This window comes from Python bivittatus, unplaced genomic scaffold (genome assembly GCF_059951505.1).
Source record: "Python bivittatus isolate LINGU-HERP-01145 unplaced genomic scaffold, Pbiv_v1 ctg000430_np1212, whole genome shotgun sequence".
NCBI lineage: Eukaryota > Metazoa > Chordata > Lepidosauria > Squamata > Pythonidae > Python > Python bivittatus.
This window is the reverse complement of record NW_028277071.1, coordinates 3327952-3352644: the sequence shown is the minus strand read 5'-3', so window position 1 is coordinate 3352644 and position 24693 is coordinate 3327952. Positions and strand designations below refer to the sequence as shown.

General features: G+C 38.1%; 3 protein-coding genes across 3 annotated transcripts; all 3 read left to right on the top strand.

Moving 5' to 3' along the window:
- The first annotated feature begins 1615 nt into the window (after positions 1-1615).
- LOC103048646 (vomeronasal type-2 receptor 26-like) lies at positions 1616-6459 on the top strand. The gene is made up of 4 exons (XM_088143999.1): positions 1616-1834; positions 2804-3031; positions 4745-4871; positions 5564-6459. Exons 1-4 carry the CDS (start codon positions 1616-1618, stop codon positions 6457-6459), a joined length of 1470 nt encoding a protein of 489 aa, XP_088000125.1.
- An 11435-nt stretch (positions 6460-17894) lies between these two features.
- On the top strand, positions 17895-21738 carry LOC112541921 (vomeronasal type-2 receptor 26-like). The gene is made up of 4 exons (XM_088143997.1): positions 17895-18067; positions 18969-19260; positions 19762-20622; positions 21484-21738. Exons 1-4 carry the CDS (start codon positions 17895-17897, stop codon positions 21736-21738), a joined length of 1581 nt encoding a protein of 526 aa, XP_088000123.1.
- A 128-nt stretch (positions 21739-21866) lies between these two features.
- Positions 21867-24693, top strand: LOC103048875 (vomeronasal type-2 receptor 26-like). The gene is made up of 2 exons (XM_088143996.1): positions 21867-21978; positions 23798-24693. The coding sequence occupies exons 1-2, from the start codon at positions 21867-21869 to the stop codon at positions 24691-24693; spliced, it is 1008 nt and encodes a 335-aa protein (XP_088000122.1).

Here is a 24693-nt window from a genome sequence, read left to right as displayed (position 1 = left end):
CCACAAATGAAGCAGGAAACCCTCAATTGCCTTTGAGAAACTATTTCATTCTCTTACAAGTCTCAGGTGGGAAAATGGAACTGCCTTCCCACCCTTAGAAAAAGACACACAAAATACATATAGAACTGAAATCAAATGCTATCTTAGCTCAGTGTTTCCTACCCCCACCACCACATCAGTTGTACCCAGTCCATAGAATGTAGGGCTCTTTTTTAAAGGCCAAATTTCAGGTGTCCAGAGCTGAGGGTATGTGTGAATATACATAACAAAAATAGCAACTGTGTGATTCTAAAGCAAGGAGATATTGACTTACTTTGTAACTCTCACTGAAGGTTTGTCACCCATAATTACCAACACACTTTGGCTCTGGCATTTGCTGTAAAGGAGATCAATGAACATTCTGAGATTTTACCCAATGTTAGCCTCGGTTTCCACATCGCTACCGACTATCAGGAGGAAAGTTCAACTTATCTTTTAGCCCTGGAATTTCTATCTACAAAAGACAAATTTATCCCCAACTACAAGTGTAATGACCAGACCAATACAATAGCTGTCATTGGAGGACCCCGTTCTCAGACCTGCCTCAACATGGCAACCATTCTGTGCAACTACAAATTTCCCCAGGTGAGAAACAAAAACAGAGCAAGATGTGAAGTTCATTTGCTGTTTATTAAATTCAGGCACCAGATCTCCATGAAAACTCTTTTTAGAAAGATCCCAGAAGCATGAAACTTTTGAGGCAAGATGAGAAATTCTAGAGATATAAAGAATATCACCAAAGGGCTGTCCCTTTTAAATTCATGAGCAGTACTTAACTTCCAGATGTCAAGTTGTAAAACTGTAGTTTTAAGGAACCCTCTTTTGATATCCCACTCAGATCCAGAGATTGGGTTAAATAAACAGACATTCATTGCACATTTTTTTAAAAGAAAGTTCTTTTTTGCCTTTGTTCTTCTTTCTTCCCATCATTTAGATCACATATGGATCAACTCCTTTCATGAAATATGAAACAGGAGCACTGTTTGTCAAATGGATGTTCCCAGATGAGATCCACCAGCTGAATGGAATACTACACTTACTATTACATTTTGGATGGACCTGGGTTGGGCTGATTTCTCTATATGAGGAAGATAGAGAAAGGTTCATTCAAAACCATCTTTCCATGTTTTCAGAGAGAGGAATCTGCTTTGATTTTATAGAATGTATGGCCAAAATGATGTATGGAAGTGAAGCAGCTGAACTGATGGAAAAGGCAGATAAGGTATACAAAGTGATCATGGGGAGTACAGTCATTGCAGTGATCTTGAATGCTGAAAATACAGGAATGGTGGCTTTGAGAGTAATGATCTATGTTTTAGATTCTGATGATATTCCTAAGGAGAGAAAAGCCAAAGTTTGGATCATGACAGCCCAGATGGAATTCACCTCCATCCTTATGCAAAGACAGCTGCCCATTGATTTTCTCCATGGTGCTATTTCCTTTGCAATTCACTCCAAGGAGCTGACAGGATTTCAAAAATTTTTGCGGAAGAGAAACCCAAACTTTGAAAAAGAAGATGGCTTTATTAGGGATTTCTGGAAAGATGCATTTGTATGCTCATTCTCCAGTGAGATGATGGATGGGAATGCTGAAAGAACATGCACTGGAGAAGAGAAGCTGGAGACTCTTCCTAATTCTGTGTTTGAGACCACCATGAGAGGTCTGAGTTACAGCATCTACAATGCGGTCTATGTTGTGGCACATGCTCTGAGGGCCATGTGCTCCTCCAAACCCAAAGGGGGTCGAATAATTGATGGAAGAAGATGGAAGCTGTTCCTTCAATCTCCATGGCAGGTAATGTTGGCTAATGCAAAATGTGTCAAGGTCATCATGTCATGTCCACAATACCAGAGAAGGAGATTGTTTTGTTTTGTTTTGTTTTTGTACTTATTTGGAAGGATATTTAATGGATAGTTTTGAATGCTATTTGGAAGTACTTGGTACTGTCATATGAAAAAAAGAAAAGAAAAAATACTTTATTTTTCAAAATTTAATTTAATGTTCAAGTGATTTGTGCAGTACCAGATAGAATTCGGAATTTCTTTAAATTATACGGTTAAAAATATATAAGATATGAACCTTGGAAACTATTTTCATGTATGAAATGACCTATACCAGAACTTATTCAATCCATTATATCTGAGGATTTCAAATGTAAACCTCAAAAGCTGCTTTGTTACTCAGTAGTGTTAATATTCCTTACAAACTTAATTTCAGAGAGACTAAGACTCAAAGGGAATAAAAAGAAAAATGACAACAAATCTTGTGAAAATATGAATTGTTTTAGTTCGAGTCGATAGCAAATCTGTTAATCAATTACATGAAGGAAATTTCCATTTCAATTTGTTTAATATTATCTTTCCTTTTTTGTTGTTTAAAAAAAGTGACCCCTTAGATGGAAGGAAAGGGCATTTTGGCCTAACATTTTCTATGATGGAGAATTTTATCTTATCTACATTTTATACCAGCAAATTGAATTCACAATTCCTGAAATGCTCAGTTGATCAAAGCACAGTGATCTGCCAGATTTCTCCCTTTTTCAATTTTCTGTTGGAATTCTCATCTGACAGTTTTTCAACTGAAAAACAGGCAACAGAGTAGAAAATGCATCTTGGAACACACTTCTTTTCCGATGTTAAACAGTGTAGATTGATGCAAAAGTTTACTTTCCATTGAGCATAGGTCAAACTGAAAGAACTGAAATTTGTCCTTATAATTCAAGGAATCCAATTAATATTTCTATTTCTTTGTTTCTTCATTCAGCTCCACCATTTTGTGCAGCAGGTCTCCTTCAACAACAGCGCTGGGGATGAGGTTTCTTTTGGCCCCAATGGGGAAATAGGAACTGGATTTGACATTTTCAGTTGGATCACGTTCCCAAACCAGACCTTTCTGAGAGTCCAAGTTGGAAAAATTGATCCCATGGCGCCCGCAAACAACCTTCTAACCATTTCGGACAAGGATGCTGCTTGGCCCCACATATTTAACCAGGTGTGTCTCATTTTTCAATGTTTATGAAATCATTCATCCATTGACCCATGTCAATACATGATTTAAAAAAACAACAACATGTGGATTAAGTTGTTCAGCAGCCTCAGACTCTTCCCCCCCCCCCTTTTTTTTGGGTGTGTGTGTGAAATGAATGTAAACTACTGAATTAAAACAGGTGGGTTAAGGTTTCTATACCCACAATATTTCTTTAGTTCTTAGTATGCAAGATGTGTTTCTAACTGCTTGAGTAAAATAATGACACTCTAGAAATGTATATAGCTTAGCAGAAACAAAGCATTTACTTAAAGAGAAAGAAACTGTTTTTAAAATGGCATACCCATGGTTCATGATTTCATCTCCTTAGAGCTAAATTTGAAATTGCCTCCCCAGGAAGAAATGAAATAGGGAGCAGAAACTCTTTGTTCGTGGAATATATAACATGATCAAAGAGTATCTGCTGGAGATTCTATCTATCTCTCTGATTAGCTAACTGGTTATGCTAATCCAAGTAGAGGAGTATGATTGCATGCTATCCATCAAAGTCAATAAAAAAGGGTGTGGGAGGAAGATATGTTTAAAAATAAAACATGTGCCAATCAATGGGGGAAGGAATATGACACAGAAAACTGCTTTCTGACCTGATTCCACATTTCTAAGAGAGAACTCTGAATTTGATTTATAAATGGCATTATACCCCACTTCAGCTTAATAATTTCACAGAATCATATCCCCAAAATTGTTGAGTCTGTGGACAAAAAGAACCTCTTTTTAATCTTTGGTGCCTGTCCCTAAAGGAAGCATCTTGTGGAAACAGGTGAGTGAGGCAATGATCGCTATTATCTGCAAATCGTTTAAGAGAAGACCAAAGCCATTTCTTCTCAATCTGCTCCAAGCTTCAAAGAAACCAACTAAAGCTCAGAAAACTTAAGTTACCCTGCTATTAGCAGCCTGATTGAAAATAGCTCATTTAGGATTTCTGATTGCTGCCATGAAAAGTCCATAAAGTTAAAATAAAACATGGCATTGGGAATCAATGGAAAAGTAAAGATATACAACTTCAGTAGCATCATTTCATACATTTTATTAGAAAAGACAATAAAGATAAGATTCTTCTGTCATTTATTCTGTTGATTTCACAGTAGTGTGTTTTTCTAACTATCATTAATTAGAATTTGTTTTGTATCTTTATTCTATATGACGTCACCACATTGCACCAAGCACAGCAAGAGCTCTTGGTAAGAATATGAACCCCCACACCCACACCCTGGGGGGGGGGGGGAAGGAATCTTAAGGAAAGTGTGTCTCAAGGGCTCCAGAATTACTAGCTTTCCCACACCAGCTTCGGAACAGGTCTTTAGAATACTATGTTTGGCACAATCACACTTTTAGTGTAATAGGTGTGAGATAAAAAAATGTTAAGGCAGTGTTTCTCAACCTCAGCAACTTGAAGAGGTGTGGACTTCAACTCCCAGAATTCCCCAGGTAGCATGTTGCATTTGGGAGCTGAAGTCCACACCTCTTCATGTTGCTGAGGCTTGAGAAACATGAAGTTAAATGATTCAGTGGTGAATTTAAAACAAAAGAAACCTTGAAAATGGAACACTAAGGTTTGGATTAGAATATGAAGAGTTTGGATATCTATAACTGATGTAAGGAACATTCCCAAAACATAAATTCTTCATGTGAAAGAATTCTGATTTTATTTATTAACAGGCATTACCTCTTTCCATCTGTAATGAGAAATGTCCTTTGGGCCGTAGCAAGATAAAAGTGGAAGGGAAATTATCTTGCTGCTATCACTGCAGACTGTGTCCAGAAGGGAAGATAGCTGACCAACTGGGTAAGTGAAGGAATCTATATTATATATATCAATGATTTAATAAATATAAATGGGGTCTAAATTTTTAATCAATATTAAGGGGACTGAACATTTGGAGCTTTACCTCAAGTTGCATAATTAAGCACTGAAAAACCGGAACTACATCTTAATAGTTCAGTGAGATATTTGATGATAAGATGAATCAGTTCATTCTAAATAGCTTAATCTTCATTAAGGATCAATACATTTCTAAGATTTGGATTGTCTCTTCTAATGTTTTCTTGAAGAATTAGAAAGAGGTTTGGAGGAAACCAATGCTTATTGGTAGACAATCCACAATGCTTCCTTTCTATCTTCATTTTGGAAGCAAAGGTAACATTGCATTAAGCTTGACTCTAATAATTCTATCCATGCCACATTTTTCCTTTTGTTTCTACTGTTTTTGCTTCCTATTCTACCCAGTTTCCCTTGATGTGGGCTATAATAGAGAGTAGAAAGATCATATTTAGTTTTAGAGATAGCTGTATAACTCAGGGCATATTGAAACGGAACACTGCAACACATTATACATTGCATTATAAATTATTTTAAGAAAAAATTATATGAACTCCTATGTAAGTCATATTCCTTAGTGAATGTAATCTGTGATTAATTCTTCATGTTGAAAATCCATAGTGATTCCATGAACAAGGTTTTTTTTTTCCCCACCGTAGACCTAGATGACTGTTTCCCATGTCCAGAGGATCAATATCCAAACAAGGATCAGGAGAGTTGCCTTCCAAAAAGTATAACTTACCTGTCTTTCCAAGAGCCTTTGGGCATTTCCTTGATAATGATCGCAGTCTCCTTTTCTGTCACCTCAGCTGTGGTGCTGGGGATCTTCATTAAACACCAGGACACTCCTATTGTCAAAGCCAACAACAGGAACCTCACCTACATTCTTCTCATTGCTCTCCTCCTCTCCTTCCTTTGCACTTTGCTCTTCATTGGGCAACCTGACCAAGTGAAATGCCTCTTGCGACAAATGGCTTTTGGCATCATCTTCTCAGTCGCCCTTTCGAGTATTCTTGGTAAAACAATCATAGTTGTTCTAGCTTTCATGGCCACCAAGCCCGGCTCAAAAATGAGGAAGTGGGTGGGGAAAAGGCTGGCCAACACAATTGTCCTATCTTGCTTAATGGCTCAATTCACTATTTGTGTAGTGTGGCTGGCACTTTCTCCCCCATTCCCAGGTTCTGACATGCATTCAGTGGATGAAGAAATTGTTCTGGAATGTAATGAAGGTTCAACTACAATGTTTTACAGCGTCCTTGGCTTTATGGGGTTCTTGACCACTATGAGCTTCACGGTGGCCTTCCTAGCCAGGAAGTTACCTGACAGCTTCAACGAAGCCAAATTTATCACCTTCAGTATGTTGGTCTTCTGTAGTGTCTGGATATCATTTGTTCCCACCTATCTGAGCACCAAAGGGAAATATATGGTGGCAGTAGAGATATTTTCCATTCTGGCTTCAGCAGCAGGATTATTGGGCTGCATTTTTTCCCCCAAATTGTATATCATTATTCTGAGACCTGATCTGAATAAGAAGGAGCAATTAATAAAGAAATGAAACTTATTTTTATCCCATTCTTCTCTCCAGCGGCACATCAAGGTGACATACAAGGCAGTAGCTATACAGATAACTTCCAAGTTCACTACAGAACCTAGTGAGCTGCCCTGGATCTTTTCTTTGAAATGGTAGGTAATTATTCTGAGCCCATATCTGAATCATTTTCAGTGTTGTCCAGTGAAACTTGTTCCTGTTCCATAACATCACTTAGTCTATGAATAATAGAAGAGATCTTTAAAATTAACTTTTGACAAAAAATTCTCAATGCATCATTTGTTAAAAGATTTTGCTCCCTTCTGCTTTATCAGGCCATGTTTAAGTATTCTTCCCCTTTAATTGTAATCTTTATTTCCTTCAAGTGCACTCTCCTGTCTATCCTTCAAAGTCCCATCTTATCATGTTATTTTTTCTACTGGATGCAAAAGCATGAATAGTTGGTCAACCATAAAAAGCTGTATTACGGCTGTGAGCTTAGATGGTATCCCTTGACTTCCAGCTGCTCAACTTATAAGCTGACTGCAAAACCTTGGTTCCTGTGGTCTACTTATGAGGAACGGCTGTCTGAAGTGGCGTGGACAATCTCATGATCTCTCCTTCCTCCAGAGAGATTTTGCCAGCTATGATCCTGCATCCAGCTGCTGATGTCTGCCATAAATGCCATCCCAGTTCGGCAGGGATGTCTAGCTCAGCATGGTACTTACTGGAAGTCCTCCAAGAAGGCAATGAAAAGCTTCAAGAAGGAGATGGAAAAAGATGAAATCTTGAATATACAAACAAAACCAGCAGATTTCCTGGTAACAAAAAAGGATATACAAAGGACAGAGCAGAAGAGTGTCATGGATAACCTTTCTCTATTGGATGTAGAAATGGGATTTGTTAATGTTGTCAGCGATTTTGTGAGAAGAGGCAAAGACAGAATGAAAAGAAACCAAGAGTTTGGACATTAATTAAGGGACTAAAGATTAAGATTGTTGGCAGCAAGGGGAAGGAATATGAAGTTGGTTTATCTAACCAAGGTTAAAATAGATAGGTTGCTATTTGTGGAAAATTATAATGGATTTTTTCTGACCAGGACTGGACAATGATGTTTTAAGGATTTGTTTATAGGTAAGTGTTTTATAGGAAAGAGTTCATTTGCTGTATTTTAAGTTAATCTGACTAAGGTTAAAACAGTTTTGTTGTTATCTATGGTAACTTTCATAGGATTTTTCAATTGAGTAGATTTGAATGATGAGGTTTGGGGGATTTGTTTAACGATAGAAACTGAGATGTAAATGTAAAAGGAAGAAATTCAAGTGGGTTTATTGGATCAAGTGTATAATATATAGATCATTATTTCTGGTAACCCTTTATGGACTTTTGCTGATTAGGATAGATGATGAGTTCTTAAAGATTTCTCTATAGAGAACGAGGGGATGAAGAATTTGTTTGTTGTATTTGAAGAGATAGTGATAAGTTGTTAAAGTTGTTTATACTTGCTGGGAAGAAGGGGGACATTACTTCTTTTTTCTTTTCTTTCTTAAGGTTTTTTTTTTGCACTTTTTTATTTTTACTTTTTTATTTTTTATACTTAATATTAATTTTATCTTTATGCCATAATCTTTAATAAAAATTATTTTAAAAAAGAATAGAATAGAATAGTAGTGAAGAAGATGTGAAAATAATTTTTAGTGATATAATGTGCATTCATATCAAAATAAAAGTGTTTGCATCCCACAGCCCATAAGCATTATACTACTCCTGCCAAAAAGAAAGAAAAACACTCTTCTGTATCACCCATAACAATGAAAGCATCCTTGGTGTGGGTGGGGCCAAATGTTTCTCCTCTTTTGGTACATTTTCAGATGTTGCTAGGAAAAAACTAAGGGGTAACATGAGTGCCTTATGTTATGGGAGTACCATTAAAAGCCCTCCCAATATTCCCCTAATCATTTTTTTTTTTAACTATAGAAAATCCACACTAATATTCCCTGTCCCAATCCTGAAAACTTGAGAGACACTTTGGTGTAATGTGTGTGGTGCTCAGCTTAAACTGGGAAACTATAGGTTCCAGTCTTCCTCCAGATATGAAAGTCTAGTATTATGTTGTTGCGGGAACCGAGGAAAGAAGTTGGGAACTAAGGAAAGAAGTTGGAGGAAGAAGAAGATGGTGTTGGAGAACTGCTTCTCAGCTTCCCTGAAGTAATTGAACTTAGTGATGATGACAACCGCCCTGCCATTGTCAACTTGTTCAATTTTGATGTCACTGTTATTCTTGAGCCCCAAGGTCTTATGCAAAAAGTTGATCAAAGACACTCTGATCATCAGTATATGCTAACAGGGGACCCCAAATGCAGAAAGAATTGGTTTCCAGCTGAAAAGGACGTAACAGAAAGGGAGACGTGGCTATCATTCAAAGTGTGAAGGTTTTACAGACACGTTCTTTGAAATGCAACATAGGAGCTTTGATATACGAGAGGTACCAGATCTCTAATTGTCATTTCAGTAAGATGTAGAAGGTGGGAGAGAAAAAAGAACCACCGCAAACACATCTTTGAACATACAATTTCAGCTAAGGGCATAAATTCTACAGGCATTTTATAATGGACAGCCTGTATTGGCACACATTCCATATGTAACGGAGCTACCAAAGATGTATGCATGCAAAAGAATGGTTACCAGATCCTAGGAACATAGAGGTGCAGGCCAGACTGTTATAGAAGAGATTCCTTCATACAGGGAAAGGGGATGGGTGAGAAAGAAAACTCAGAGTATCTCTGCCCAAATTATGTTAGGGATACGTTGATCCATAAAATAGCTTTGGCAGGCTTTCAAGATGTTCTTCCCTTACTTCACTAACAATAAAGGTCATTCCAGAAATCCAAGTGATCCTTGTTTCCTGAGTTTTGAAAGCTGGACAATATGCATTATGGCTGTATATGTTGAGCAGAATGGATATGCAGCAGTACTCCTGTTGTGCAGAATGGAGCAATACTTCCAGGAAAGTGTGTGCCCAGGAAAAATACACATCAACATGAAAGATTTACAAAATGCAATGTCCACTTCTTTGTTCCCCAAAGAAATCCAGCCAGAAAATATATACTAACTGGTATTTATTGATAAAAAATGCAAAATTCCATAAAATGCAAATAGCATACAAAATATAGGAAAAACACATCTTCTCATGTATTTTAGCATCCAAGACTTATTAACAACATAAGCTTAACAAAGTCTCTAGCTAAAAACTCTCAGAGAAGAGGTACACTACTTGGTTATTAGTTACAACTACATAACCCATAAAAATGACTACATGGTGGCTAACACTATACTGAAACTGTACTAAGAGGCTGGGCATATGATCCTCCCATTATATTGCCACTATGTGCCCCCAACTGGTAACTAGCATACACACGCCAACAGTAAATATCAGTACACGTGCTAACACACAAGTCATACGATCTCTCTCTAGACACAACATTTCTGTGGAGATAACGAGCTGAATCCTTTCCCATGAAAAAATCTTAACAGTATATGATTCTCCCTGACTTGGAGAAATAGGAGAGCTTCTGTAAGCTTCTCTCAGCACAGTGTCAGAATGCAGGGAACAATCAGCTACTTAGGAATGACTCCATCACTTATCAGCCAGAATAGGTGCAAGAGAAGTCAGCTGACGAGGGCCTCGAACACAACAGCCACCAGCCTGAGGACATTTGGAGAAATTTGGAGAGCCAAACAGACCCCCACTGGTTGGCTGCTTAAAAAAGGGAAGTCAACAGCTTGAGTCCCCCTCACTTCCAATTGCTAGACTTTGTTAGAAATATTTGCACCAATTTCAGATTCATGGTCTACTTTAGGTGAAATTTATGTGCTTCCAGAACCTCAGCTCTTTGACTGAAAAACGACTGAGTAACCTCCATGACACCTGGGCCCTTGGACTGTTCTAGTGTGCACTTATTCATGTCTGACTCAGCTTTGGACTAAACTCTCTTTCGTTATTGATTATGTGACATTCAGTCATTGTTGACTCTTACGAACTGCATAGATTTTCTCCATATCTATCTATCCCTAACCTGTTCTTTGAGGACTCCCAAGGGTGCACTCATCACCACTGTAACTGACTCCATCCACCTTGTTGCTGGTTGTCCTTTTCTTTCCTTCCATGTTTCCCAGCATTAGAGACTTCTCCAGAGAGCTAGATCTTCACGTAATATGTCAGAACTAGGATAATTTGACCCTGGTCATTTGTGCCTTGAGTGAGAACTGGGGGTCAATTTGTTTGAGGATCCATCAGTTTGTTTTCTTGGCTGTCCACAGTATTCTCAGGAAACTTTTCCAACATCAAAGTTCAAAAATGTCAACACTGTTCCTATCCTGTTTCTTCCAACTCCAATTTTTTCCCATAGTGTGCCACAGGGAATGCCATGGAATGCACAGTTCTGATCTTGGTAAACACAGAGACATCACAGCATTCGAATATCTTTACCAAGGCCTTCATGGCTGCTCTACCAAGTGTTAGTCTATGGCATATGTCTTGACTGCTGGTTCCTTTACTGTTGATGGTTGATCCTAAAAGGCAGAAGCTATCCATCACTTTGATATCTTCATTGTCAGTTCTAAGGCTGGTTTTGTACCTGTTGTCATTAGTTTGGTCTTCTTTATATTTAATTTTAGTCCCATTTTTTTCACTGTGCTACTTGACTTTAATTACTAGAGCTTGAAGATGTAATTAAATTTTCAGATGTGATGGTAGTGTCATCACCATAATAGAGATTATTGATGTTTCTTCCTCCAATTTTAGAACCACACTCATCTTCTTTCAATCCAGCTTCCATTAATATATATTCAGCAGATAGGCTGAATAAATAAGGAGAGAGGATACAGCCTTGTCACACTCCTTGCCAACCTGGAGCTGGTCTCTTTCACCATGTTTTGTCCATACTGTGACTTCCTGATCTGTATATAAGTTTCTCATGAGACAATGAGATATTCTGGGATTCCCGTTTTTCTGAGCACATTCCACAACTTGATGTGATCAACACAATTGAATGCCTTCAATGAAGTACAAAAGAATGACTTCTTTTGGTATTCTTTGGCATTCTCAATTATCCAGCATGCATCAACAGTAACGCCTTGTGTTCCTCGGCATTTTCTAAAGCCTGCTTGAACATCTGGCATCCCTTTTTTCATGCAGGGCTCTAATCTGTGTTATAGCATTATTTTGTTAGTGTGTGAAATTAATGATATTGTATGCTAGTTTGCACACACCGGTAACTCACCTTTTTTTGGAAATGGAATGTAGACTGGCCTCTTCCAATCTTTTGGCCACTATGTCATTCTTCAGATTTGCTGGCATAGCTTGGTTAGAACCTTGACTGATTCTTCTTCTGCTTCTTGCTATATTTCTGTGGGTATTCCATCAGTTCCTGTACCCTTCCGACTTAGTAATGATGGGAGTGCAGATCTAACTTCTTCTGTACCTCTGTAACTCTAACTTCTTTTGTAAGAAGAGAATATCTTCTAAGTTATCTTGGATTTTGACATCTCTGCTGTACAGTGTTTCAGTATACCCTTTCCATCTCAGTTTGATCTCCTTTGAGTCAGTTACTATCTGTTCATTGGCACCCTTTAGCATACCAATTTGAAGTTGGAACCTCCTTCTGAGTTCAGAGATCTTTTGAAAGATTTTCATTGTTTTTCCATGTCTGTTTCCATCTTCAATATCTTTACAGATGTTGTTGTAATACTGCTTCTTGTCTCTTCTAACGGCTCTCTGAACTCTTTCTGTTCCTTTCTGAGAACTTAGTCTTCCTTGGCTTAGTCTTCTCTTCTTGGCAATTTCAGTGGTTTGTTCTGATATCCGGTTTGCTTTCTTCTCTTTCTTCGTTTTTGGCAGGCTCTTTGTCTCTTTTTACATTCATCCTTAATGACTTCTATAAGTTCATTCCATAATTTCTCTGGTCTCTGTTGATAAGATTCAGGACTTCAGAGTGATTCCTGATGTTCTCCTTGAAAATGGTGGATATATGTTCAAGATCATATTGTGGAAACCAACTGGCTTTCTTCTTCTTCTTCTTTAGCTTGACTTGGAACTTGCACATGATCAGTTTGTGAACTATTCCAGAGTCAGCACCTGGACATGTCTTTGATGGTATAATTGAGCTCCTCCACTTCCTTTTAGCAAAATAAAGTTAATTTAAATTCTATATACTCTATCTGGTGTATATAGAGCATCATTTTGGTTGTCTGAAGACAGTGTTAGCTATGAAGAGATTATTGGAGTGGCAGAAATTGATCAGTTGGTCTCCTGCTGCATTTCAGTTCTTAAGCCGTATGATCCAAATACATTTTCCACTTTCATGTTTCCAACTTTGGCATCCCAGTCCCCAATCTCAAGTAGCACATCTTGCTTGCATGTTCTGTTGATACCAGTTTGAACCAATCATAAAACTCATCAATCTCCAACTATTGGTTGGAGCATAAAGTTGAAGGTCATCATATTAAAGGGTTGTCCACCAGATCTAATTGATATTGTTTGATCATTGATTATATTGTAGCCAAGTACTGTTCTTGCTATACCCTTCCTAACATTAAAAGCATGCCATTTCTCTTTGTTTTTCATGTCCTGAGTAATAAACAGTATAATCTTCTGACTGAAAGTGTCCCAAATCAATCCATCTCAATTTGTTGATGCCTAAGATGCCAATTTGTAGTCACTTCATTTCATCTTTCACTGTGCTGAGCTCACTGTGGTTTACCGTTGCCTTCTCCCAGGCAATATGAATTAATGCCTTTGCCATTGTCACTAACATGATCATCTGCCTCCAGCATCTTCCTGTATCACTGCTGCCAAGTATAAGGTGCCTGCTTGCTGGAATTACTTCCACACCTTGGGCGATCCTGCTGGAAATATGGACTTTTGGCATACACTCCTGACGTTCTTCACTCATCCCCCCCAGGGATACCACCCTGCCATGATGAGGCAGCATGGCATGACTTGGCGGCGGGTGGGGGATGACACTCCCTTTTCTACCCAGATTTATTTGTTTGTTTATTTATAGAACATATATGGCTTCCTATTTCATATTATGATCCTCAGCAGCTCACCACAGCTCATAAAAGTAGGAATTTATTTATTTATTTATTTAAAAACCACCCTTCCCACCAGGCCCCGGACCAATCCACAGACTGGCAGGGTTTTCTCAGTCCTTCAAGGTAGATCATACTAGGAAATGAAACTTATGCAGGCCGTACTACTTTTATCATAAGGTTATACATGTAGTCCTTGCCTAACAACCATTCATTTAGCAACCGTTCCAAGTTACAGCAATGCTGAACAAATGGTAGTTATGCCTGGTCCCCAGGTTACCGCCTTTGCATCTTCCCTTTGGTCACATGATCAAAATTCAGGCACTTGGCAGCCTGCCTGCACTTAACACTGGAGGGGAGTTTCAACTCCCTCAACCCACCTGTCTATCCCCCATCTCTAAACAGCACCCCGTGCCCTCTACCACCCTGCTGTCCTGGGCTCCATTGGCTCTGCCACCCTGGGCTCTGCTCAATTTGGGCAACATGCAATCATCAGCGGCCTTCTCACAAGGCTTTGAAAACTTCCAAAGCCCCAGGAGAAAGCCGCACCAGATTTGGACAAGGTTCCATGCCTTGATAGTGGCTCTTCCTCTTTTATATATGGAAGGATTCACAAATACCTACAGGGGAAGAATGGATTATTAAATTAATGGACTTGGCTCAAATGGCAAAGTTAACAGCATTAATAAGAGACAATACTGTTTCCAAATTTGTCTCCTCATGGCAACCCTTCTTAGATTACGTGCTTGGGTGGGAAAAAAATGAAGCTTTGATTGTGGGATTTAATGATTAGATGGTTTGTGCTGATGGAAATCATGTGAATTTAGATTAATTAGTGGTAAGAGATTAACCTTTTTTCAATTTGTATTTATATCTGTGTTGGAGATAGTCGGAAGTCACTTTCCATTTCATTTTTCTACATGTTTTCTATCTTAGCTTTTGTCTTTTTCTTTTACTTCTATTTTCTTTCTTTGCTAAACTTTCTGATTTGTATTTTAACTGTGCTTTTTATATATCTCAACAAAAGTTTTTACAAAAAAAATAGATAGTGGCTCTTCCTCCTGTCCCTCAAGAAGAATTCTTCTGCCCATTACAGAATGTGACTAAGGCTAGAGACAGCTATAAACTCAGGGCTTATTGAAACTGGACATTGCAGCACATTATAAATGGTATTACAAATTATTTTAAGTAAAAAAAAAAAAAGAACCCCTAGGTAAGTTGCACTATGTTTGTGGATCCAGTCTGTGATTAATTCTTCATGCTTAAAATCAATAGGGCTTCTATGAACAGTTTTCTTTTGCGTGTGTGTGTTTTTTTTCCCAGACTTAGATTACTGTTTCCCATGTTCAGTGGGTCAGTATACAAGCAAAGTTTCAGACAGTTGCCTTCAAAAAAGTATAATTGTCTTCACAAGAGCCTTTGGGCCTTTCTTTAGACAAAACTATGGTGCCAGATTACATTAATATCTGCTAAAAAGAGGCAGAGAAAGTTTCATATCTGATCTCTGATGTTTGATTGTCTTCCCGTCTCAGAGTATCTTAATTACACTAGGGATTAGCTGATCTATAGAATAGTCTTGACAGGTTTCTAAGATTCTTTTCCCTTATTCCACTAACAAGAAAGGTCATTCCAGATATCCAAGTGATTCTTATTTCTTGAGTTACCAACTTTGAAACTGACGGCTGTATGTCGTCATCTTCTCTAATTTGGAGGACTCTGAGGAAGAGGTGCTTGCGCCAGCAAATTGTTGGGGAACAATCATCCACTTGAGACTGACTCCCCAACTAAACAGCCAGAGAAGGCACTAGAGAAGTCAGCTAATGAAGGCCTGGAACACAAACAGCCGCCCCTTACTTCTAATGTGTTGCACTTTTTACCTCTCTCAGTTGCACTTTTAACAATCCAAGTTGCTTAGTTTTTAATTGATTCATTGGCGTTACAGGTCGCTTCAGTTGTGATCAACTCCAAGTGATATACATACCTCCCATTTGTAATTATGTTTAAAATAATATAGCAATTACAGAGAGAAACCTGACAACTACCCCATACTTATACATTTCTCATATTAATCAGATGACACATTACAAGGGGGGATAGCATTACAGCATCCCAACCCTCAAGGTCTACAGGAACAGTCAGAAGTTCATGGCTTTCCTGAATTCCAGTTGGGTTGGGGACATTCAAACCTCCAGAGGAATGCTGTTCCACAGATGGGAGAGAGCAGTTGGAAAGGCCTATCTCTGTCCTCCTGACTGATGGCAGTCCCTAAGAGAAGTGGTACAGAATGAATACATTCTTCCAGACCTCATTGGCCAGGCAGATGCAATTGGGAATAGGTGGTCAAAAGATACCTAGATCAGGAGCAATGGACAGCTTTAATGGTGACAGCGAGCAACTTGAATTGCAACCAGTGTAATCAGTGGTAATTAATGTAGCTTTTGAAGTAGTGGTGTTATAGCAATTAAAGACATGAAATTAGTGAATCTCTGTTTCTATTTGTAACCCTACCTGTACTCTGGTTCTTACCCCTACCCCTACAAGTACATCAACATCTTACTAAGGACATGCTTTGATTAAGGGGAACTTTAGCTCTTGCCTCTGCCTCTATCTCTGTCACTGTCTCCATCTCCATCTCCATCTCCATCACCATCACCATCACCATCTCCATCACCATTTCCATCCCCATCCCCATCCCCATCCCCATCCCCATCCCCATCCCCATCCCCATCCCCATCCCATCTCCATCCCATCTCCATCTCCATCTCCATCTCCATCTCCATCTCCATCTCCATCTCCATCTCCATCTCCATCTCCATCTATCTCCATCTCCATCTCCATCTCCATCTATCTCCATCTCCATCTCCATCTCCATCCCTACCTTTACTCCTATCCCTTAATCTACATCTACAATATCTTTATCTGTATCTGGAGGAAGACACAACAGTCCTTCAGTCCATTACAAACACATTCTTGGATGACAAGCAGTTTAGGAATCCAGATAAGGCCCTTGTAATATCAAACTGACATTGGGTATGTCATGACATCATTGTGCAAATGCTGCAAACTTTGGTTACTCTGAGTTATGATGGAAAAGGATGCAAGCATGTAACTTAAACTTGCTGTATGGCAAGATACTATAACGTGTCCCTCTTCTTTTAAATGGAGATTCCAGTGAAAGAGAGGCAAATCAGGAGGTTAAAGAACATAGATAGATGAGATGAAAGATAGATGAAGACAGATACACAGATGGGTAGGCAGGTCTGCTCTTTAGGTACTTCATTAGAGATTTCACCCTCAGTGCTGATCCTCATTTCTAACTGACTCATGCCAAGACAACAGCATTATCTCCCTCTTTCAAACCATCCTTGATCGAAGCAAACATGCTATACTGCCACTTTTCGTTGAGGACACTGCATTAAGCTGAGGGACTGACAAAATGACCTCAGAAAATGAACTTCTATTCTTTTTAAACTTAGTTTTGAATCAAGAATGTTCAGAACCGGATTCTAGATATGTATCCGCCCAACATGGCAGTGTCTCTGGAATAAAGAATCTCCCTTTTTTCTTCTTTTGTGCATATGGCGGTCCCCTCATTTTCTGCTTCATATCTAAGTTTTTGGTCCAAAAGCTACTACAATGCAAAACTGTTTGACATGTTAAAAAGCATTTTTAAAATATGCCTTGTAATGTGATCCTTTCTTGAATTTTTGCAAAGATACTTGTATTTATGCCCCAAACAACAAAGCTTTAATCTATTCTATAGACTGTCTGAAAGCTTGGTTTTCTTAAATGTGATGAAAAGCTCTTTTCACCTGGGATACATCCTCAACAACTTTTTAATCTTCTGCATTATTTACTTATATTTCTGAAACATCACATCTTGCTATTGCTTGTTTAAATGGGTTTACAAAGCAGCATGAGAAAAAAAATAATAAACAAGTTTATAACCTATTTTAGTAATATCTACAGTATAATGTTTTCCATGTTTACATGGAAGTCAATCTCATTGTGTTCTGTGGAGAAAGCATGCAGGGGTTGATACTGTGAGATTTCTAGCCAGGAATTAGCCAAAGACTTCGAGGAAGTAATTATCAATTTAAGTATAGTCATTGTCCTTTCTCCCCCATGTCTTGGGGAATCCCAGTAGCCACTGATGAAACAATGGTTCCTGATTACATAAATGTTAGAAAATAATTGTCTGATTTCTGATACTGGATTGTCTTCACCTCATATTATAACCATGAGTGACTGGTTAGTTCAGACCCTGCTTCTGAGAAACATGGGATCTACTGTTTCGTCTCTAAATAACCATCGTTTATATTGAGATGATTATATTCAGAACACTAGTGTTAAGTTTTCTTCCTATGCTGATGGGCATTTCTCCTGTTCTTCACTGCAATATCAGTGGTCCTCTTCCAATTGTTCACAAGTATTATCAGTCCGGAGACCTCATTGTTGCTGCCATTATTTTTCAACTCTTCTTTCTTTCAAATGACATCACTTTTCAAAGTCTTCCTTCTCATGAAGTGCTTGATCAGTACCTGTAAGTACCATAGTTTAATCACCAACAATACCAGCCCCCGCCCCAGCCCCAGCTGCTTTTCTCTAAAGTTGTTTCGTTTCTTTCACTTTTTGTGCTCAAATGTATTACGAGTTGCACTTTCCCTAGTGAGCCATTTCTAAATTCTTAGGATTACGCACATTTAACCTTTCCTAACATTGGAATGTAAAGTGAGACAAATATTTCTGATGTACACCCACAAAACTTTATGGATTGTACTATACACAAACACACACACCCAGCAAATTTCAAGACCTCTCCCTTCCATCACCACCATGATTAATCATGAGGCCATAGCATTACCAGTCTAGGACATTCAGATACCCTCAAAAGAGACTCTGGGTATTCTAACTCATCTTAAGCTTCGTCTTCTTCATCTCACCCAGGTGGTGAAGTAAGAAATCCTCAGGTCCCCTTCAGAAATTATTTCAAACTTTTAAAAGTCTATGGTGGGTTATTTAACTTGACTTAGGAGCCATACAAAAATACTGGGCAAAATGCAATGTTCTGCTCATAAATTGAAATCACATGCAACTTCTCCCCCTTCCATTCACACTCAGTTGGAATAGTACTGCATCTCCAAGCAATCCCAAAAGAGCAATCTCAATCAATTTAGAAATTTCCCAGAATGGGAATCCTAAAGAGAGAAGAGACCAGGCTAAAACTGCTCTCTTCTCTCAAACGGAGGTAACCCCTCTCGGTCAGGGTTTGCACACCCATACAGTGCTGGGCTATTGTTTTATAAAGACAAAATTCCAGGTATCCAGTGGAATGATTAGCACCATTTCTTTTTTCTGTGCATGAATATATGTAACAATAAAATGTGGTACCTGCTGGATTTTATAGCAGAAATATATTGACCTAGTTTATAATCCTCCTGAAGGTTCCTCACTCATAACTACCAGCACATTTTGGCTCTGGCATTTGCTGTAAAGGAGATCAATGAACATTCCCAGCTCTTGCAAAATGTTACCCTTGGCTTCCATGTTGCTAGTGATAATTTTGAGGAAAGGTCAACTTACCTTTTAGCAATGGAATTTCTATCTACAAAAGACAGATTTGTCCCTAACTACAGGTGTGATATCCAGAACAATGCAGTAGCACTCATTGGAGGACCCCGTACTAAGACCTGTCTCAACATGGCAACCATGCTGTACAACTACAAGTTTCCACAGGTGAGACCGAGAAGTAGCTCAAGGTAGCAGATATTAAGTACTTATTTATTCAGATGTTGCTTCAGACAGAACCAAGGATAATAATGATAAAATATCTTTTGATGTTTCATTTTCTTCTGTGTTCATGAAATGTTCTCCTGATACAAGAAAGGAAATGCTCTTTATTTACCTCAGGTAGGAATAGTACACCTATTTTTTTCACTGGATCTTCAGTACTTGGGCCTTTTTCTGCTTTTTTTTTTCCTGTCTCCAACATTGTTGAGATCCTCCTAATAAATTTTCCCAGGTATTTCCTAGAAGCATGAAATTTTGAGGCAAGAATATGAGCAACTTTGATCTATGAAATGAATTCAAGAAATTGGTTTATGCTAGGATTTGGGGATTGCTTTCAGAAATTCAAAACGTGTCAATCAACAGATGCATATTGGAATCATTTTTCCTCCTCTTTTTGGGATAAAAGCTATTTATGTTCTTGTCTCTCCCCCCAACACACACAATTAGGTAGCATATGGATCAGCTGCATTGATGAATAATGAAGCAGAAACAGTTTTCTTCAGATGGATGTTTCCAGATGAGATCCACCAATTTAATGGCATATTACACTTACTGTTGCATTTTGGATGGACCTGGGTTGGGTTAGTTTACTTTGATGAGGAAGATAAAGAGAGATTCATTCGAAATAGGCTTTCTATGTTTTCTGAGAGAGGGATCTGCTTTGACTTTATAGAATGTATCCCCAAAATGATGTATGGAAATGAAGCTGCTGAAATGATTGAAGAGACAGATAAATTGTACAAAGCCATCATGCAGAGTACTGTCAGTGCTGTGATCTTGAATGGAGAAATTTGGACCATACTGACTTTGAGATTAATGGTCTATCTTTTAGATTCTGATGATATTCCAAAGGAGAGAAAAGCCAAAGTTTGGATCATGACAGCCCAGATGGAATTCACCTCCATTCTTATGCAAAGACAATTGCCCATTGATTTTCTCCATGGTGCTCTTTCCTTTGCAATTCACTCAAAGGAGGTGACAGGATTCCAAGAATTTATGTGGAAGAGAAACCCAAACTTTGAAAAAGAAGATGGCTTTATTAGGGATTTCTGGAAAGACGCATTTGAATGCTCATTCTCCAGTGAGATGATGGATGGGAATGCTGAAAGGATCTGCACTGCAGAAGAGAAGATGGAGACTCTTTCTCAATCTGTCTTTGAAATGAGCATGACTGGCCACAGCTACAGTATCTACAATGCAGTCTATGCTGTGGTACATGCTCTGCGGGCCATGCGCTCCTCCAAACTCAAAAAGGGTCAAATAATTGATGGGAGAAGATGGAAGCTGTTGCTTCAATCACCATGGCAGGTAATGTTGGCTAATGCAGAATTCAGGAAGGTCATCATGACATGTGCTCAGTACCAGAGTATATATCAGGGAGAGATTTCTTCCTTAAAATAGCTGAAGGATTCTTAAACTTAAAATGTCACAGAGATCATATATTATTTCAATATAATTTTGAATGTAATCAGGGAGTACTTGGCAGGATAAAATAAAATAATAATAATAATAATAACAACAATGAGAAAAAAACCCTACTATCTTTTTCTGATGCTGTTTCAAATGTTCATCACAGTCATCAACAGAACTTGAGAAGTAAGTCTTGTAAAATGTATGGAAGGTCAGAAATATATCATGGATGAACACTTGAAAGTATTTAAATTTATGAAGTCAAATTGATATATATGTTCATAACATTTTGCAATTTTCAATGTAAAATCTTTATCTTTTCAATGAACAGCATTCTTATTCATGGCCACCTTGATTCTGAGTGATTTAGTTTTGATTTTGTCCACATTTTATACCAGCAAAATCATTTCACAATTCCTGGAATATTCTATTGATTAGAGTAAAGAGATATCTTCAGTTTCTTCCTTTCCAAATTTATTGATGTAGCTGTCATCTCACAGCATGCAAGCTGAAATGCATTGATTAGGTAATAGCATACAAAATGGATGTGATAGAGATAGTTGTTCTCCGATATGAAATAGTGTAGATACAATTTTGAGAGATCGTTTTTCATTGAGCATAGGCCAACCTGAAAGGTTGTCAAATAGTTTGAGTTGGGTACCCATGTAAATGCCTCAGTAAATACAATCAATAAGAATAAGAAAGGGACAAATCAACAACTTTCACGTAACCTCTTCCTTCTTCTTTTTCTTCATTCAGCTGCACCATTTTTTGCAGCAGGTCTCCTTTAACAACAGTGCTGGGGAACAGATCTCTTTTGGACCAAAGGGAGAATTCCTAACTGGATTTGATGTTCTCAATTGGGTCACATTCCCAAACAAGTCCTTTCTGAGAGTCCATGTGGGAAAGATCGACCCCACAGCTCCCCCAGACAATCTTCTCACCATTTCTGGCAAGGATATCATTTGGCCCAACATCTTCAACCAGGCGTGTCTCATCTTTCACTTTTTGTGAATTAATTTAGCTTTTGAACATATCTTTGCGGGGGAAAAAAGGAATTGGATGAATCACTTCATTATCCTTAGACGATTGTACTAAGAGAGACTTGTAATGTTATTTATTAACAGACAATACCTCTTTCCATGTGCAATGACCCATGTCATTTAGGCTATAGCAAGCTAAAAATAGAAGGGAAATCATCTTGCTGCTATGACTGTGTGCTGTGCCCAGAAGGGAAGATCACCAACCAAATGGGTAAGTGAAGGAAAGTAGAATATATTGATTATTGAATAAATATTATGGGGATTGCAGATTGTGAGCTTTGTATCAGGTTGAGTCATTCAGGAATGTAAAATCTAAGGTAATTTTTTGTAGTTCAAGATGGAGATAGTTGAGGATGCATCCAATAAGATCATTCTATATAATGTCAACTTTGTTGTGAATCAATAGTGTTATTTGATTTGGATGGTTTTTTTAATGATTTTCCTGCAAACTCATTTGCAGGAAGGCCCCCTTTGTTGATAGATTTAGTAAGTCTGAGTGAAGCTAAATTACTGATTATTTTATCTATACACTAGAATTATGCTGTACTATGCTATACTATGCATACTGTTTTCTTTACAGTGTTCAGGGAAAGTTTTGTAACTAGTTTCTACTGGTTTTTATTTCATACTCTAGCCAATTTCTCTCTGTGTGGTGGAGAATAGAGAGTAGAAGTATCACCTTTAATTTTGAGATAGCTGCATAACTGAAGCCTTTTTTACATTAGGCAGCGTAGCTCAGTATAAATTACATTTTCTTAAAAAAAAAAAATCCTGATGGTTTTCTAGAAGGAAAGGATATCTCCAAACTTTTATCACTTATTTTACAACCAAGATAAAACAAAAAACAAAATTAAATTTTGAAAGGAATGAAACGTCTGAATAAATTTTTCATAGTTCTGGTTGGAGATAGCTGAGGGTAAAAACAGTAGGTTAATTCTATATAATATAAACTTTGCTTTGAATCTGTAGTGTTATTAGATTTGGATGGTTCTTTTAATTTTCTTACGGGGGGGGGGATCTCATTTGCAGGGAAGCACCCTTTGTTGATAGATTTAGTAATTTTGAGTAAGTTTGACTCCTGATTATTTTATCTATACACTAGAATTATGCTATGCTATGCTATGGCAACTATACTGTTTTCTTTGCAATCTTCAGGGACAGTTTTGTAACTGGTTTCTACTGGTTTTTATTTCCTAGTCTACCCAGTCTCCTTTGTGTGGTGGAGAAGAGGGAGTAGAGGTATCTGTCAGGCCTAGCCCAAGGAACTCCAGGAGACCATGCAGATTCAGTTCAGCAATGTTTATTAGCTACAACCTCTATCAAGAATCTTCCCAGACTGAAACTCTGTTCCCACAGTAGCTATGGAAACAGAGTGAATTCCTCAGGGAGCTGCCAGCCTCATCCTCTTATCTCTTCCTCGCCCTTCTGGAGACGAAAGAGGATGCTTGCCTCCTTGAGTGTGGCCTTCATAATTCCATTCCATCACAGTATCACATTTAATTTTGAGATAGCTGCATAGCTCAAGCCTTTTTTAAATTAGGCAGTATAGCTCAGTATAAATTATATTTTCTTGAAAAAATAATCCTGATTGTTTTCTAGAAGGAAAGGATATCTCTAAACTTTCAGCACATGTATTAAAACCATAACAACAACAACAACGAAATGCAAAATGAAAATCAAGTTACATTTTAAGTAGTTCCAAAACAAGCATCAAAACATTACCAAGTCATGTTTTGGGCTGTAAAATAAATCTACCATGGATATTAATGGGAACAAACTGTCAACATCCATATCTTAGTTACATATTCTTTCACAAGCTCTTGGAGAACCAGCAACTTTTTTTTTTTTTGGAACCTCTTTTGACAATAATGTGCAAACTTGGCAATGACAGAACCATGATTTTTTAAAAATTTTTAAGAAAGCTTTAGAATAACTTAAAGTTGTATATATTATATAAATCAGAATACTTTAGTTGAACTTAATGCTTAAAATTCATAGTGTTTTTATGAACAAGTTTTTTTTCCCCCTAGATTTAGATGACTGTTTCCCATGTCCAGAGGATCAATATCCAAACAAGGATCAGGAGAGCTGCCTTCCAAAAAGTATATCTTACTTGTCTTTCCAAGAGCCTTTGGGCATTTCCTTGGTAGTGATCGCAGTCTCCTTTTCTGTCATTTTGGCTTTGGTGCTGGGGATCTTCATTAAACAGCAGGACACTCCCATCGTCAAAGCCAACAACAGGAACCTCACCTACATTCTTCTCATTGCTCTCCTCCTCTCCTTCCTTTGTACTTTCCTCTTCATTGGACAACCTGACCAAGGGAAATGTCTCATACGACAAACTGCTTTTAGCATCATCTTCTCAGTCGCCCTTTCCAGTATTCTTGGTAAAACAATCATAGTTGTTCTAGCTTTCATGGCCACCAAGCCAGGCTCCAAAATGAAAAAATGGTTAGGGAAAAGTCTGGGGAACTTTATTGTCCTTTCTTTCTCCCTGGTGCAAACAACAATCTGTCTTGTGTGGCTGGCACTTTCTCCCCCATTCCCAGATTCTGACATGCATTCAGTGGCTGAAGAAATTGTCCTGGAATGTAATGAAGGTTCAGCCATGATGTTTTATTTTGTCTTTGGCTTTATGGGGTTCTTGACTGCTATCAGCTTCACTGTGGCCTTCCTAGCTAGGAATTTACCTGACAGCTTCAATGAAGCCAAATTTATCACCTTCAGCATGTTGGTCTTTTGTAGTGTCTGGGTATCTTTTGTTCCCACCTATCTGAGCACCAAGGGGAAATACATGGTGGCTGTGGAGATCTTCTCCATTTTGGCTTCAGCAGCTGGATTGCTGGGCTGCATCTTTTCTCCCAAATGCTATATCATTATTCTGAGACCTGATTTAAATAAGAAGGAGCAACTAATAAAGAAATGA

Coding starts and splice junctions, on each gene's coding strand:
- LOC103048646 (XM_088143999.1), top strand. CDS start 1,616: ATGGATGGGAATGCTGAAAGAACATGCACTGGAGAAGAGAAGCTGGAG. Junction 1,835..2,803: donor TCCTTCAATCTCCATGGCAG/GTAATGTTGGCT, acceptor TTCTTCATTCAG/CTCCACCATTTTGTGCAGCA. Junction 4,872..5,563: donor GAAGATAGCTGACCAACTGG/GTAAGTGAAGGA, acceptor TCCCCACCGTAG/ACCTAGATGACTGTTTCCCA.
- LOC112541921 (XM_088143997.1), top strand. CDS start 17,895: ATGGGCATTTCTCCTGTTCTTCACTGCAATATCAGTGGTCCTCTTCCA. Junction 19,261..19,761: donor ACAACTACAAGTTTCCACAG/GTGAGACCGAGA, acceptor ACACACAATTAG/GTAGCATATGGATCAGCTGC. Junction 20,623..21,483: donor TGCTTCAATCACCATGGCAG/GTAATGTTGGCT, acceptor TTCTTCATTCAG/CTGCACCATTTTTTGCAGCA.
- LOC103048875 (XM_088143996.1), top strand. CDS start 21,867: ATGTGCAATGACCCATGTCATTTAGGCTATAGCAAGCTAAAAATAGAA. Junction 21,979..23,797: donor GAAGATCACCAACCAAATGG/GTAAGTGAAGGA, acceptor TTTTCCCCCTAG/ATTTAGATGACTGTTTCCCA.